The sequence below is a fragment of the Phaethon aethereus genome (genome assembly GCF_964289735.1).
Source record: "Phaethon aethereus genome assembly, chromosome: Z".
Classification (NCBI taxonomy): domain Eukaryota; kingdom Metazoa; phylum Chordata; class Aves; order Phaethontiformes; family Phaethontidae; genus Phaethon; species Phaethon aethereus.
Genome location: NC_138577.1, coordinates 67618118 through 67634403, shown reverse-complemented (window position 1 = coordinate 67634403; position 16286 = coordinate 67618118). Strand labels below are relative to the sequence as shown.

The window sequence follows — 16286 nt, the reverse complement described above, 5'->3', positions numbered from 1 at the left end:
CCCGGGGCGGGGCAGGAGCAGCCCCCAGTCGGGCGGAACTGGTTTTTAGCTGCTTCCCGCCGCGGGCCCGCGCTCCGGCCGGCGCAGGGCGGCGGCGGGGCCCGCCTCGGGGCGGGGCGGCCCAGCCCGCCGCTTTGAGGGCCGTACGGCGGTGGGTTGTGTGGTGCTGAGCGGTGCCGATGGTGCTCATGACCGAGCAGCGGTGCGATGCGGAGGAGCCGAAGGTTGTGCGGGCCGCCGGTAGGCGGGAAAACAGGGGCGTCCTGCGGCTGTGAGTACTGCCCGGAGCGGGAGGGGCGGCCGCCCGCGGGGAGCCGGCGCAGCCCTGCGGGGACTGCGGCTCCTGCCCGGGCTGCCCCGCGGGGGAGAAGCGGTCGCGGAGAGTTGAGTCGGCGGAGTCGCGGCGGCGGCCGGGCCCTGTGAGGCGGCTGCGGGCGGGGGCGTCGGGCTGGGCGGCGTAGTGGGGGCTTCGCTGTTCGGGATGTTGGCTCCGGTTTGAAGTTGATAGGGAAGAGTCGCCGAGGGGTCTCTGCGTCTAGGCTTAAATTAGGCACGAACATCTCCGCTCAGCTGAGAACTGCGCTCTTCAGGAGGAGGCCCCGAGCACAGTGAAGTACTCCGAAGCCGTACTTTTAGGAGCAAGGCGTATAAATACTGCTTCTAGCAACTTCATGCCACAGCATGGAAATCCTTCTCTGCCGAGGCACAGAAATACAGCAGCTGTGCTTTATCGCTTACAATAATACGCATGGGCTCCAGTGGGAAGCTGGGTGCCAAGAAAAGCCAGAACTTTGCTGGAAGTTCACAAACTTTATGATACGGGCAAGATGCAGTAAAATGGGAGTTAAGTCAGTCTTCAGTCCCAGACAGAGATGGGACTCTGCCTTGGCATGGTTCCCCACCGCACTCCTCACCCAGCGTGGCCGTACTCATACCTGGCCTCCCTCTGATTTTAACCTGAGAGGTGCTGTAAAAATGGAGCAGATGAAGAGGATAAAAACACTTAATGTTCTGTGAGAGGAAAAGGAGGCCTTGCTGGCTGGTAAAGGCTGCTTAGCCTAACTGATGGAAGGTAGGGAAGTCGGAGACTTTCCCCTTCCATGGACAGGAGGACTCCCTGCACTCCCCCGAAGCCACTGACCTTCCCAGCCACTAATGGTGGCAGGGGACATCAGGGATTAAAGGCTGCATCTCCTGCATTGGTCTTTGGATTCCTGTGGAGGTCTCAAGTTGCTTAGGTGCTTGCATGCTATGGTAATGGTCATCACGTGAAAATCTTTCTGGAATCAAGCAGCTGTCTGGTTCCATACCGGGCTCTCAATTCATGTGGGACTTGGCAGTCCCAAGGATGCTGTTTGAGAAGTTAAGCATCTGTGAAAGAAGAACTAAAAAATCTGGGGCTTTCTCCTCGAAAGAAAAAAAAAAAGTTATGTTTTCCTGATCTGGGATAATTCCCCTCCCCAAAGAACTTTTCACAAAGACCTTATCTTAAACAGCCTCCAGGAGAAAGGAGAACAAGTTATCGGCAACTAGCTCGCTCTTTGGCAAGAAACTCAGAGGAGGTCTGTGGGGTTTTTTGTTGTGGGGTTTTTTTTTCCAACTGTTGTATCTCTGGTCTCTAAGCAGGTGTATTCCCAAAGTATATATTGCAGTCAAATCTGTTGCCAGAAATAACTTGCTTGTTAGAGAGCACTGGGAATCAAAGTGCCTTCTAAGTGTCCTTTATCCTGTATGGTGTAGTCACATCAGTGACTTCACATTGCAAATGAGCCGTAATTCCCCAACTTTCTCTAGAGCCTTCTGACTTCAAGCCTTGAGTCCTGATCCCCCATGCAGAATTATGCCAATGAGCTTAACGAAGTTCTTCAGGTATGCAAGATCTGTATCTGATTTTTCTCTTGAGAATGGGACTAGGAGTCCAAGAAAGTGTATAGAACGCTTGATGTCAGAGACGTTGCACATGTGCCGACTAACTGACCCCCTGTTTTGTCCTGATGTGTTTAATCTTTCAGTGCTGAATCATGTAAAGTTGTAGAGCTGAGGTCAGTCTTAGACAGTGTGATAAATGGAGAAGTCTCACTCGCTATGACTCTCCTTTTTTTAGCTGTCAATTTTTGCTGTTCAGTAAAAGGTGGGTGTCATGCAGGGGAAAGCTAGGCAGTCTCTTTTGCTGCAAGCTGAAGTTGTTCAGCAATACTAGCCAGGGCAGCAGGAGGGTGGAAGGACTGGGGTAGGCAAAAAAGTTGGAATTCTTTGTCTTAAACTAGAAAACTTGTTAAGCGTTTGCTGGCTGGAAACAAAGTTGTAATTTATTTGCCAATCACATTTAACTGGTAGCTGGATCTTTCTGAGAAACACCCGCATTCATTTGAGTTAACCTCAAAACCAAGTAACTTTGGTTTGACTAACTTGAAGCTATAGGGGGAGTTGTGCAGCTGAAGAGCAAGAACAGAATCTTGGTTTTGATCTTGCTACAAGTTGGATTGCTGAAGATTTGTTTTTAGAAAAGTTTGTAAGTAAGTGTGTGTGGTTGTGGTGAACTTGCATTCCCTTCATACACTTCCAGGGAACAGTATGCAACCAACAGAGCTCATGCTGACCTCTATTTGAAACAAAGTCTAGCAGAGTTATGGACTTGGGGAATCTTCTAGTGTTTTCCAGAGCTCGAGGGAGAGAGATTTATGTGTGTACTGTAATCTGTACTTCCTGGAGGTATGCTTACAGTGTTTTTCAGTTTAGAGATAGACTTTATAGCTCAATACCCTTCTGCTGCTACCATAAAGATGTTGTATTGGGTTTGCATGGCAAGGTTTTGGTAGCAGGGGACTACAGGGGTGGCTTCTGTGAAAAGCTGCTAGAAGCTTCCCCTGTATCTGATAGAGCCAACACCAGCCAGCTCCAAGACAGATCCGCTGCTGGCCAAGGCTGAGCCCATAAATGACAGTGGTAGTGCCTCTGAGAGAAGAGTTAAGAAGGGGGAAAAAGAAACGGCAGCAGCAACTGTAGCCAGAGAGAGGAGTTGGGAATATGTGAGAGGAACAACTCTACAGACACCAAGGTCAGAGCGGCAGGAGGGGCTCCAGGTGCTGGAGCAGAGATTCCCCGGCAGCCCCTGGGGAAGCCCACGGGGAGGCCGGCTGTGCCCCTGCAGCCGTGGAACTCCACAGGGGAGCAGATCTGCACCCGCACCCGGGGAGGGCCCCACACTGGAGCAGGGGGATGCCTGAAGGAGGCTGTGACCCCATGAGAAGCCCATACTGTAGCAGGCTCCTGCTAGGACCTGTGGCCCCATGCAGAGAGGAGCCCAGGCTGGAGCAGGTTTGCTGGCAAAACTTGTGACCCCGTGGGGGACCCACACTGGAGCAGTCTGTTCCTGAAGGACAGCACACCATGGAAGGGACCCAGGCTGGAGCAATTCATGAAGAACTGCAGCCTGTGGGAAGGACTTACGTTGGAGAAGTTCATGGAGGGCTGTCTCCCGTGGGCGGGACCCCACACTGGAGCAGCAGCAGAGTGTGAGAAGTCTTCCCCTGAGGAGGAAGGAGCAGCACAGACAACATGTGATGAACTGACCATAAAACCCATTCCCTGTCCCCTGCTGCAGGAAGGGAGAAGGCAGAGAATTCAGGAGTAAAGTTAAGCCCGGGAAGAAGGGAGGGGTGGGGGAAGGTGTTTTAAAACTTAATTTTTATTTCTCATTACTCTGCTCTGATCTCATTGGTAATAAATTAATTTTCCCCAAGTCAAGTCTGTTTTGCCTGTGACGGTAATCGGTGGGTGATCTCTCCCTGTCCTTATCTCGATGCATGAGCCTTTTGTTATGTTTTCTCTCCCCTGTCCAGCTGAGGAGGGGAGGAATAGAGTGGCTTTGGTGCGTTTCTGGCATCCGTCCAGGGCCAACCCACCACAGGTGTCCCTGCGGCATAGGTGCTTCTGAAGGATTGAAGATGTAGAAGTTTTGGGGTGGGTTTTTTTGTTGTTGTTGGGTTGGGTTTTTTAAATTATTTCAAGATTAGGTGTTAGAAAATTACATTTATCTGCGAGTGATTTAGGAGGCTTTATACAGAAAGAGTTAAGTACGTTCATACAGATTTAGAAAATGGGCTTCTCTGGCATGTTTAGCAATAGTTATATCTTTGCAAAGTTTGCAGTGCATCTCTGGGATTGTACAACCCTAGAGGTAATACTGTGTGCAACATGGGCACTGTTATTATGCTTACCCACAATAGTGATGTACCAAAAGTTTGCCATTACATGGAGTTCCTCCCAAGCAAATAAAGAGTTCCTGGACAGAAAACACCTTGTCAGTGCTGATCCCTGACCATTACATCCTGATGTGGCCGCAGAGCAAAAAGGAGTTAACTCTTGCATTGTGTTTAGAGGATATTTATTTTTCTGACTTGAAAGCGAGAGATGTGTTACATTTTTGGTGGCGCTGGACCTGCTTCAGAAGCTGTCAGCCCCACTGCAGGAACAGCTGGTGGAACAGATGTTGTATCACTGAAAACAGAGTGTGGTACGTTACAGACAAATGGCAGAGGTGTAGTACTGAGCAGTTCATATTCCATGTCGGCATCCTTCTGCTTTCACACACACTTGCTTCTGTTGAAGTCAGTATAGCATTTTCTGGTTTCCATAGATAGTATTTGGCCTAGTACCATTAAATCTGTCTGTATTAGGGCAATGTGCTGCGTTACTATATGGTAAGATACCACTAACATTAAGTGATGTATTCTGTCCCCTTCCAGTTACAACATCAGGTAATGTCCACTTACTGAGCGTAATTTAAGGAAATGAGGAGGGTAGACCTTCAGACTCTGAAACGTATGGAAAGTTTTAGATTTTTTTTTTTTTTTTTTTTTTTTAGCAAAAATACATTACGGTTACAGGGGGAAATATGCTACTGAAAGCATTGGAAAATGCTTAGAGGAAAATTATGTGCTTCTGGGAAAAGAAAGAATGGAATTTTTATGGTTTGTTTGTCTGACATGTTATGCTGCCCTAACAGATGTTTCCTAATAACTGTTTGTCAATGGATAAGTTAAAAGAGAATTGACTGACCTGTGCAAAATCACAACTCGCTAACCTTTTTCTTAACCTCTCTGGAGAGAAATGCAAAACACAGTGGAAAAAGGGAGGTTACGTATTACTGATTCAGAGTTTTATTTCAGATTTGATCCAGGTTAACTCATTTCCAGCAGCCAAACCTACTGTCTGGGTTTTTTTGTGAAGGGAAAAGAGCATAGGTATATGGCTACATTATTCTTGTTCTGTACTTCCAGTGGATGGAGGCATTAAAAGATACTAAGTATAATATTTTTTAGTTCTTCCCTGGTAGTTCTTCCTTATTTTTATAGCTAAAGTTGTAATGCGTGATCTGAAAAGGATAGGCTTGCAAAGTGAAACGTTTAAGTTTGAGGTGTGACAGAAGAGGTTTCCAATCTGGATGAGCTCTTTTTGTTCCTTATGATGGTTTTCAATTGCTCCTATTTTTTCCTTTTTTCCTGTCATTCTTACTTTGTTCACTGTATATATGTGCTTAAGTTATAAAAGCAGGTTTTTTTTAAAAATAATTATGCCACGTGTAAATGCACGCCATGAATCTAAACAGCCTTTTCTTTGTACCAAGGTGCCTCATTGGCTAACCTGAAATACTCCCAAATGTGCTGCCCTTCCCGGTTATATGCAGTCTATGAGAAAGTTGTTGTTAGGCAACATAATACTACAGATAAGCTTTGGTCAGGAGCATTTGTTGCTGGTATTTGACTAGGTGATGCATAAACATAGTATCAGATTATTGCTTCTTACCACCATCTCCATAAATGTTGCAGTCATGTGGTTAGAAATTATGTGTTCATCTAATGATACCACTGCTGGGACTAATGATCTTCATGCTCTGTACATAGCTGTTGCCAAGTCCATATACATATATATGCTTTCCACTTAACCTTTTTAGACTTGTGTTACTGTTACACCTTACATTTGGTCTAGCAATCTTTACAGACGTCTTTTTTAGTACTTATTTAACTAAAATTCATAGGTAGCTGTCTGGATCCAGCTAGGTGGATCAGCAAAAGTCTCTTCAAATATTGTAATTACAGAGTAAATAATTTCACAGGATCATAGATTAGAATCACAGAATAGTTTGGGTTGGAATGGACCTTTAAAGGTCATCTAGTCCAATTCCCCTGCAGTAAGCAGGGACATCTTCAAGTAGACCAGGTTGTTCAGAGCCCCCTCCAACCTGACCTTGAATGTTGCCAGGGATGGGGCATCTCCCATCTCTTTGGGCAAGCTGCTCCAGTGCTTCAGCACCCTTACTGGGAAAAATTTCTTCCTTATGTGTACACTAAATCTGCCCTCTTTTAGTTTAAAACCATTACCCCTTGTCGTATTGCAACAGGCTCTGCTAAAAACTCTGTCCCCATCTTTCTTAGAAGCCCCTTTAAGTACTGGAAAGCTGCAGTAAGGTCTTCCCAGAACCTTCTCTTCCCCAGGCTGAACAACCCCAACTCTCTCTGCAGATAATAGGAATACGGTATGACAAGTTTTTGTTCCCTGTTTCTCCACTTTTCTTGAAAAGAAACTTCTTGCTTTATCTAGAAGATCTCTGAACTACCCAAAATTACAGAAAGTTGGGGGGGGGGAGGTTGGGATTTTTTGCCAGAAACCTGTAAACAAATATTTCAAATATCCATTTTTCTTTCCAGGTAATGCAAGGGTCAGTGGGAGATTCCAGGAGGACATGGGCAACTGCTTCTTGCCAGCCCACTGTATAGGGCCATTGTCTCCTCTTTGTAAAACGTCATAATGTGCTGTCTCTTGCTGGGATGATTGTTACAGTAATGGAATTATGTACTGGGAGGTGGAACACCTGAATAACAGGGAGAACCAGGGGCTGTAGGAGTATGTACAAGGAGAACACAAGTTGCTCTTCTTAATTCCCTGGTAACTGAGCCTCAGTGCTGTACTGAAGTATTCACTTCCTTTAACTAAACTTCTGTTTGGCACTGACTGGCTTCTGCCTCCATCCTTGAAAAATAACACACTGAGGTGAGGGAGGTTAATAAGCTTCCAGAAAGAGTGTCAGGAAATAATGTGCAGATTGCAGATAGGCAGCAGAGAAACTCAGAAGGGTAGAGGATGTAGAGGCAGACTGAAACTTCCTTTTCTTTGGGTAGGTGGGGGAAGCCTTCTAGTTGCCTTACTATGGAAACAACAGTTTCTGACATTCCCCCCAAAAAACAACCATACCTAGGCAGGTCTGTACAAAGATCCATTCCTGTAGGTGCCTCAGTGGTTTAGCCCTTTGGGAATCCCTAGTCTAGGCTGTTGATGAAAGATAGTCCACCTAGACAAAAGACTCTTGATGGTAATTTTGTAGGTACCATTTATGCTACACTAGTTCAAGAAGAGCCATTTAGGTTTCTTCAGCCTTTTTCTGGACAAGAAGCAAGGTGATAGTACAAAAGTCCAGTAAATAACAAAATTATGTATGTGCCCATTTGGTTCTGTGAAATTCTACAATACATGTAAGTAGGAGAGGATGGGTGTTGCCATGGAGGACTGTGTGTGTCTAGTGGAAAGGCTCATATTGAAGAAGGAGGCTTAAAGTGCATCCAGACTCAGTGTCCTGGTGACACAGAAAATAGAAAGTCAAGCTGGCCCTAGCAGAGATCTGCCCACCATGTGTCACATCTGATTCTAGTAAACATATCTTGTTCTAAAACTTTGGAAGGAAAATGGTTCCTTGTATACAGTGTCACAGTCAAAGGTACTGTTGTAATTAGTGTCACTTAGACCAATTGTTGGAAGCTAGTATTTCTTACTGTGAAATAATAGCTCTTGTATTAGATTATCTACATTATTCTGGTCTTTTCCATGAACACAGTGGTGGTTCTGTAAGAAAAATCGTAGGTTGCAAAGATAATTATGGGAAATTCAGCATTGCTAGACTCCTGGTGAGCAGTGAGACTCAAAGTGATTTCACTTTGATCTGCTTCCATCCTTGATGGAAGGTGTGATGAAATAGGGTAGATCGACACAATTAGATGTTCATTTTCATCTCAGTGTTTTGCATTAGGCCTTGTTGTGCACTTCTTGCTGGGGAACCTACAAAAAACATTGTACTTGGGCATCCCTTGAAATACCTACTTTAAATTTTCTCTATTCAATTAGTGTTGCCTTTTGAACAAGAGAAATCTCATTAATGGTTACAGATTATTGGTTGTCAATGCTAGTTCTCAAAGAAACTGCTGTATGATCAAACCCAGCCATCCTTCTTTTTGTGTATAACCTGCCTGAAGAACTAGAATTATTTTTTCCCATGTACATTAATTAAAACACTTTGTGTGCAGCATATTGAGTTGTTATTTCTAGAAGTACCATAAAACAGAAGCTTCTGATCAAGTGATGCATGGCAACTTCATTTTTTAACTTTATTCCTTCCTCTGCTGCTTAAGAAAAGCAAAAGTGTTGGTAAGTTTGCTTTCAAACCTCTGCTATCGTTTCTAACTGTTCTGCATTCTTAATAGCAGTTGTTAATATAATTCCTGGTGTCTGCTTTTTTTTTTCCTTTAATCCTAATTCAGTCTGATGTAACTACTTACTTTTTTCAAAAACACAATTAATGCTGGAAAACTGGCAGACAAATATTGTATCATGTGGAGGCATGTTGCTCTGGAGTTCATCCTCCAAAAAACTGCGGTGTACCTTCAGGTAATGAGGCCAAACCTTTATGGTTTTGCTCTGGTGATCAGGCCTCATTTGTAAAGATGGTTGTGTGGTTCCAGAGAGTTGTGTTGTTTCTGCCTGAGTTACGGAGTAAATCTAATTGATAGATGGCTATGAGGTCAAACTGAACGCATGGATTGTGTATAGATGCAGTATTTATTTTGTATTGAATTCAGTGTGGAACAATTGGTAGACCTGACACTTAAGTGCCTTTGCCCTCTTTACTGCAACAAGTCGTAGATCAGGAATTCTTCTTTTCCCCTTTTCCTCTGGAAAGGGGAAGCTTTCCTCTGGAAGCTAAAGATAAAAATGTGACCTGATACAAGGCTGCACGCTTCCTTTTCAGTACGAGTGTGATCCTGTTTGTGTCTTGTTGTGGGTTAGAAGATAAGGTAGGCTAGAACAGAGAGATTGGAAAACCTTTCCTCCTAAATGCTGCCAGTGAGTTGGAGAATGAAAAGAACATATGCTCCAGTCCAAAGTAGATGTGAATGGATCTTTCCTACGGTCTCTTGCTTCACATTTTTTTCAGAAATGTGTCTGTCGAAGATTTGTGTTGTGTGCTGGATTTGGCCGTGCCTATGTTGAGACTCCCATGAAAACTGCATCATGGGAATCATGTGGAGTTGCATGAAAATACATATGAGAGGGCTTTTGCTTTTTGAAGTGGATATCTGAAACGGAAACTCTTGAAAAGACAAGAGAGCTAAACGGCTTATGTTCCTCTTCTAGTGTTAACTTAATAAAATACCTTGTTACACTGTCTCATGTTTCAGAGCACAGGGAATTCTTCTGTGTTTTTTTTTTTCCTGTGGAACTTGATATCAGTCTGGTTTTGATTAGAGAGGGAATACAGACAGTTAATAATAGATGGTATCTAGAGCAGAGAATTTACATACCTGCTAATGACGTCTGTGGTGTCACAGTGATCTTGCTGATGTCCAAGTGTTAAGGTAGTGTGAAACTTGATCTGGTTATTACGTGAAATGTCTATTCAGTTGAGAAAAAAGACTGACTTTCTCAGTCCTTAACAGTGTTCAGTATTAACTCAAAAAATTTCATTCATCCTTTTAATAAAGATATGCAACACAGATGTATGAAACTACTCACAGGTGAGTAATTGTGTTCCAAGAGATAGCTGTGAAATAGAACACAGTAAATACTTCTAAAATTAATTACCTTGATACGTAAAATAAGATTCACAATTTTTAAAGGTCTTTAATAATTGGTTTGGTTCCTCTTTCAGTGCTAGCTGATGTCAAGATTCCACCTGTGCCTGCAGACCTGTTTAATCCTAGAAATGCATAGAGAAACATGTGATGTTATGGATATGTGCCCATCCATATGTATATGACATTCAATTAATGTGCAGCTGTATAACTTTGCCTCCATTATACTGTGTTTGACTGTGATCTCATAAGAAGAGAATTAGCCTGCTCCTGAGGTAGTCAAATCTCAGTCTGGTTCATACCTATTCATCTTAACAAGCTGACCCTTTCCCTCATGCAGGGTTTCACATCACTGCTCCTTCATTAATGCTTTGCTGCTCTCTGCATTTGGTGTAAATATATCTGCTGGCTGTATATCTGTAACACAAAATACACAAGAAATACTGTACTTCAGAATCAGCTGCTTTACTTCTTTCACTTTTCAGCCTTAAGTGTAGGCTGTGTACTAAGTAGATGAAACTATACAATAACGAAATGCATACATTATGGCTATCCTTAACGTCTACTATAGCAGCTGTTAAGCAGCTCTGTGCTCCTTTGTGATTAGGGTAACTGTAGCTCATTTTTAGCGTGTTTTGATAGTTTTGGAGTTTCAATGATAGTCAATGTTTGGCTTTCCACAAAAAAAGTGATACTTGGTCTCAGGAGTAGATTAAATCATAACACTCTTCTGAGCCATGTCTTTTTAGGACATGTATTTTCTCCCATAAACAGGGCCATATGCCACGTCACACTCAAGCACAGCTGTAGAGCTGCTGGAGGCATTTTGCTTTTGAGTGGCCAACCTTTGTAGAAACAGACAAGATCTAAATCCTGAACTTGAGCACTTCTGTTACATTATCCAATACAGACACCACTCTAATCTGCTATGAATAGGACAGCAGGAGAGTTTACAATGGAAAAGGTATTTTCTTCAGTCCAGGGGTGAAATAATTCAACTGTGTAAGGTATGAAAGCAAGGTCATCAGATAAAGCACTCCAGATTCTGATTACATATCCAAAAAAGGTTTGTTCAGACTGGTGTGGCATAGAAAAGATGTTTAATGGAATGATGGGACATACCTTCTGAAAGAAGACTTGAGGCATTAGGCCTAGCAAAAGGAAGATTGAGATGATTGCTCCTTCAGGGCATGATAGGTCAAGGAAAGTCTGTGCTGAGGAGGAGGCCTCTGGCTTGCGGCATGCTTAGCACAATGTCCTTTCAAGCATCAGCACATTTCATCTTACCCCCTTGCAGTCATATCTGCTTGAAGCATGTTGCCAGTATGTCTCCTGGATGCTCCCTAGATAGATCTCTTCATCCTGCTCCATCTCCTCTGCTTTTAAGCCTGCCAAAGTCTGTCATCTTGATTTGGGATCCTGAAAGGTTTTGAGCTGCTCCCTTTGGCTTTTAGTTTCTGAAAGAGTAACCAATTCCTTTATCCGAATAGAGGCATGCCTGGGAGTAAGAATAGCTTAAATAGCACTATCTCTTGGTATTTGGGCCACTCACACTACTTTGATTCCTTTGTCAGATCCTTTCTGTTTGCTAACAGCTACCCCGTAAATCCAATAGCTACCCAGCAGAACCAAAAGATACAGAATGTCATTGTATTTGTCACGGATATTTACACATACATTGTACCAAGCATGGCTGTGGGCAATAGGGGAGAAATTACTCTGCACTCTATTGGTTGATCATTTGCAATAATACAACAGTATAACTGCTGTTGCAGAATTAATCCTTTTTTGTATAAAAGGGACGAAGCAGGACACCAGGACTTCTAAGGTAGCTTGACGATCCAGTATGTATGCTCCATCGGCAGAGGGAATGTTGCAGAAATGCTGACTCATATTAAATCCCAGGGAAACATAGATTTGGCTGCAGTTTTGCAAGTAACTGAAGTTGTACCTAACATCTTTGGTTACTTGAGATGCCTTTTTCATCCTACATAACTGATTTGGAGTTTGTGGACTGGGGGGACTGGTTTGTTGCAACTTACTGTGGCTTCTGAGCTTTTTAGACCTGCTGTCATGCAGACCAAGTAGTATGGGTGTCCTTTGGGGCAAATCTGAGGAAGCTTTGTATAAAGCTGTTTGTGTGGTTGTGAGGAATTAGACAGTAACCACTGCATAGTTCTGGAGTTCTTGATATCTCTTACATATGCCTAAGAAGTCTTCATGTCTGGTAAGACTATACTGGGGCTGTCAAAGACAATGGTTGTTCTTTAAAGCTCACTTTCAAACTGTGGTCTATTAACATGTCTCTCTCTCTCTCATTATTTCTGTTCAGTGCTTCTTATTCAAACTACTTTTGAAGGGTGGGAAAAAGTTTGTATTTTAGATTACTGTCTTTAATTTTTTTCCTCTTGAAAAATCCACATTAATATGACACAGCATAACTTTCACAGGAAGTCTGAATTTTTCACATCCTGGAGATTAGTGCGAAACAAGAAGACCTTTTGAAGTTCAGAAAACTTTCTGCAGTACCAGGAACTTGACACACCTGACTGTCAGAAAGTTTTTGTTTCACAGAAACCATTCAAATCGGAAGAGATTAAGTTCCTCTGACTTCAAAAACACATTGAGAAATAATGTACTTCTGAACACTTCATTAGAATGAAACTTAGTCCACTGCCTTGGTTATGTATTTTGTAGCACTTTCCCTTTTCTGTGATTTAATCTTAAATTACTCATTTTCATATTGGTGTATATTTAAAAAAGGAAAAGCAACTTTTCTTGCAAAACGTTTGAGTGCTTGCAACTAATGTTTATTTTAACTTGCTTAAATACAAGATATGATCCCATTGTAAGCACAAGCCTTGGCTTTGAAAATACTCCCTATGACAACTGTTCTTTATTTGGAAACTAGAAACATTTTTTTTCTTTTTGCTTTTATTTTAAATAGGCTTGGTAGTAGTACCAAATACACAATATGTGTTCAATTTGAAAAATTTTTATTTTCATCTCAACAAAGTCCTGGTGTTGCAAAGTTTACGTGCACTGCCCTGATATTTGCAAATGCAGTTCACCTATATGCAACTATTGCTAACAGTTGTAATGAGCATCACTTTGTTTCTTAAGTGCACTTGATCCAGTTTTTTATAATGGATTGCTGATGTTTGTGCTCTTTTTATAAAGCATTTATGAATCCTGACATGAAAATCTAAGGAGTGCTTTAATTTGCTTGTGACTTCATGAATGACATTGTACTGGTTTTAGGTCATACCTGTGATCTTTCCTTCTCCAGAAGATTCTTCTGATACTTTGAAGATACCTACTAGGAACTTAGCTGCTGTGTGGGGCTTTAGTTATCAGAAGTGTAAGGACAAATCCTTATTTAGTTTTTCATTACATGAAGGGAGCATATGGGAGGTAGGGTGAAGGATAGACATAGCAAAACCGTATCAGCTAGTAGGAATACACCCAATTGCTACTGTCAGTGATGTGTTACACGTGTGAGTGTAACTGCAGAAAGTTTTCTGAACTTCAAAAGGTCTTCTTGTTTGGCACTAATCATGCCTGAGATATTTGGGGGGAAACTTGCTATATTTGGGTACATTCTCCCTGTTCCCAGCTGCAGAAGATGATCCTGGCGAAGTGACCAGACTGGCGTGAGATACCGCAGCATTTCCACATGCAACAGTCAGCAGGATTATCGTGTCAAGATGCCCTAGCTCTCTGCTATCTGAAAACAACTACAGGGAATGAGCTCAGACAGTAGGGTTCAGGAATAACAGTGGTTAATAGGGAAGACAGGTGGGATAGAACAAGCTTATAGGTTTAACTGCAAAGATTAATTTATGGGTGAGGCAAAAGGGGATATGAGTGTTAAGTAAATAAAGCGTTTAAGGGCAACAAAACATCTAACCATGCTGACAGATGCAAGTGAACACTAAAACCTGTGTTATAGGTATTTCTGAAACCAGTTTTTAGTACTGATATGGGTATGGTAAAGGCTGCTTTGATCAGTTGATAGCATTGCTCTGTAAGGCTGCCCAAGGCAATGATGGACACCAGTCAGGCTCCAGGCTTAAGCAACTACATTTTAAAAATACTGCTGTGTCATGTAGTCTTATTCACTTGGGAGTTTCCGTGCTGTGCTGCTCTTTTGAAATGCAGGTGTGATTGAACGTGACAATTTTGCCCCACCCTGTTCCTCATCCCATTCATGTCTGGTATTCTCTGTCCTCCCTTGAAGCCCAAGAGTTTGGGGAACAGAAAAATTGCAGATGGCAAGAATGTGACTTAAGACATTTGCAGGATTTGCAAACTTCTGGAATACACGCTCCCCTGTGCTCGCAGGGAGCACCTTGCGTTGGCAGTTCTCTCTGCTTAAAATCTCAAACAGCATAAAACCTCTTATTTGGGTTTTTCAGGCAAAAGATTGGGTTCCACCTGAATCTCTTGGATTGCCCATTTAATTCTAGTTTATGTTGGCTGAAAATAAAAGCTGGTGCCTTGTGATCAGGCAGGGCTGATCTAGGAGTCAAGCCATGGGGAAACAATTGGGGTTTTCCTTATTTACTTTATTAGTGCTGTGACCCTTTCAAGCATACACTGTGTGACTTAGGAAGTGTCAATTCAGTGCCTCTGTGGTTGGGAGCGGTAAGGGTTGAGGAAGGATTAGAGAGGGGAATAGTTGCTGTATGTAAATGTAAGACCCACTGAGAACAAGTCCCAGCACCAGAAAGGCAAAGTTCCTTGACTTTTGTCCTGTGACATAAACTGTAAGTTTAGCTGCAAGGTAGGATGCCACCTCATTAGATCTCATTAAGATGTTGTAAAGTCTATCTTCTGATCCTATTCACCAAAGTGTAATCAAAGCAGTGGATCTTCTTATGCCCTTCCTAAAAGAAGAGAGATTAAATTAGTCTGGGAACCTCTTGTCAACAAAACTTTTGTCTTAGTAAGAAAAGAAACTGTTTATTGTAAAGAGACTGTCACATGATGGCAGTGGCTGTATTGTTGCCATAAAATTGCAGAAATTAAACATTATACTGGAAAGCTTCTGTAAATGGGATCATTCAGGCCAGGCATTAAATTAACAGGCAACATAGTTTGGCTTTCTTCTTTAATACTAAGAGCATTCTGTAGTTTTTCTGAGGTTTTAGTTTTACAAAGGAAGGGGTGTGTGTATATTTGTCATGTCTTATTTTAAAGTATTGTCAGTGTTCAGACCCTGCTATTTATGACAATTTTTTTTCCTCTAAATTTTCTGAGTTAGCATTTTATTAGAAAATTATGAAAAGGGAAGCCAGGAAAAGGCTCTGCTGCACATCTCTTAGCCCTCAGACTCTAGTTCCTTAACATAAATTTCTGAGGCAGTGGCATGTGCTGTGAAAAGGGAATGCACTGTGGTGGCAGTGCTGCTTTTGTAAAATAATACTAGATACTTTGAGAGGGCCCTTTATTGTGTAAATCGTGCAGGTGGGCTCTCACAGAATAGGTAAGTGAGAGGTAAAATAGGACCCAGCTTCCTCTTGCAACATTAAGCCACAAGTACTGTGCTAAGTTCTGTCATGCAGGATATTTTTCTCCCAACTTGCCAATGAAATTAATTTCCATTAGTCATCAGATCTGTGTGCAGAACGTGGAATGCATTTTTCCTAAACGAGACAGTCTCTTTGGAATGGAAGCTAGAGCTATTTCAGCTTCTGAGTGCTGAAATATCCATGGCAGTATTTCAATTTTCCTCTCTTCATTGCTGAAATTCCAGTATTGAAGCTCAGAATACTGTTCAGATGCATGATACTGCCGAGTTAGTAGATGAAGACTTTCTAGGACCTTACTATAAAAGTTACGTGATAATTTTGTTCTTGAATATGTGCTTGTCAACACGTTGTAGTGGCATTTGATATCAGTATGAATCCTGCAATATACAGTTCTGTCTCTCTTCTATTATTATTTATTTATTTTCCCCTCTGCAGTTCAGATGGAGAAAATGGAACAGATGAAAAAAGAAAGGCAGGAAAATCACCAACTGCGTTGCTGCAGACCCCTACCAGTGACATGGAATATTTTGATGACCGGAAAAAAGTTGATGTCGCTAGGTGATGTCAGAAATGCTGTCTGCTGTCTTTTAGTCGAGTAATAAGAATGATTGCAGCCTATGGAAGAAGCTATGCTAAGAAGCAAGATCTGTCAGACATCCTAGTTGTGGGTTAGTTTGCACTCTATGCAAGTAAACAGGAATCAAAGCCACCTTCTAGGCATTGCTCTGTTACCCACCACAAGCAGTCAGAATAGTGGGAATTTAGACTTTGGGCTTGCTTAGCTTCCCTGTTCTATGAAAAAAATACATTGCAGTGTTCGGTGCCACTGCTAGTTACACCCCTTTCAGAG

At 42.4% G+C, this 16286-nt stretch overlaps 1 protein-coding gene across 1 annotated transcript in view; it reads left to right on the top strand.

Annotated features, from left to right (window-relative positions):
- Nucleotides 1-207: 207 nt before the first annotated feature.
- The window catches only part of GRAMD2B (GRAM domain containing 2B), a gene marked incomplete at both ends in the record, with an annotated part of 34601 nt that continues 18522 nt past the window's right edge, over nucleotides 208-16286 (top strand). Inside the window, 4 exon segments of the mRNA XM_082013227.1 lie at nucleotides 208-275; nucleotides 1741-1801; nucleotides 1805-1869; nucleotides 15872-15994. Coding sequence (XP_081869353.1) covers nucleotides 208-275; nucleotides 1741-1801; nucleotides 1805-1869; nucleotides 15872-15994 — 317 coding nt within the window.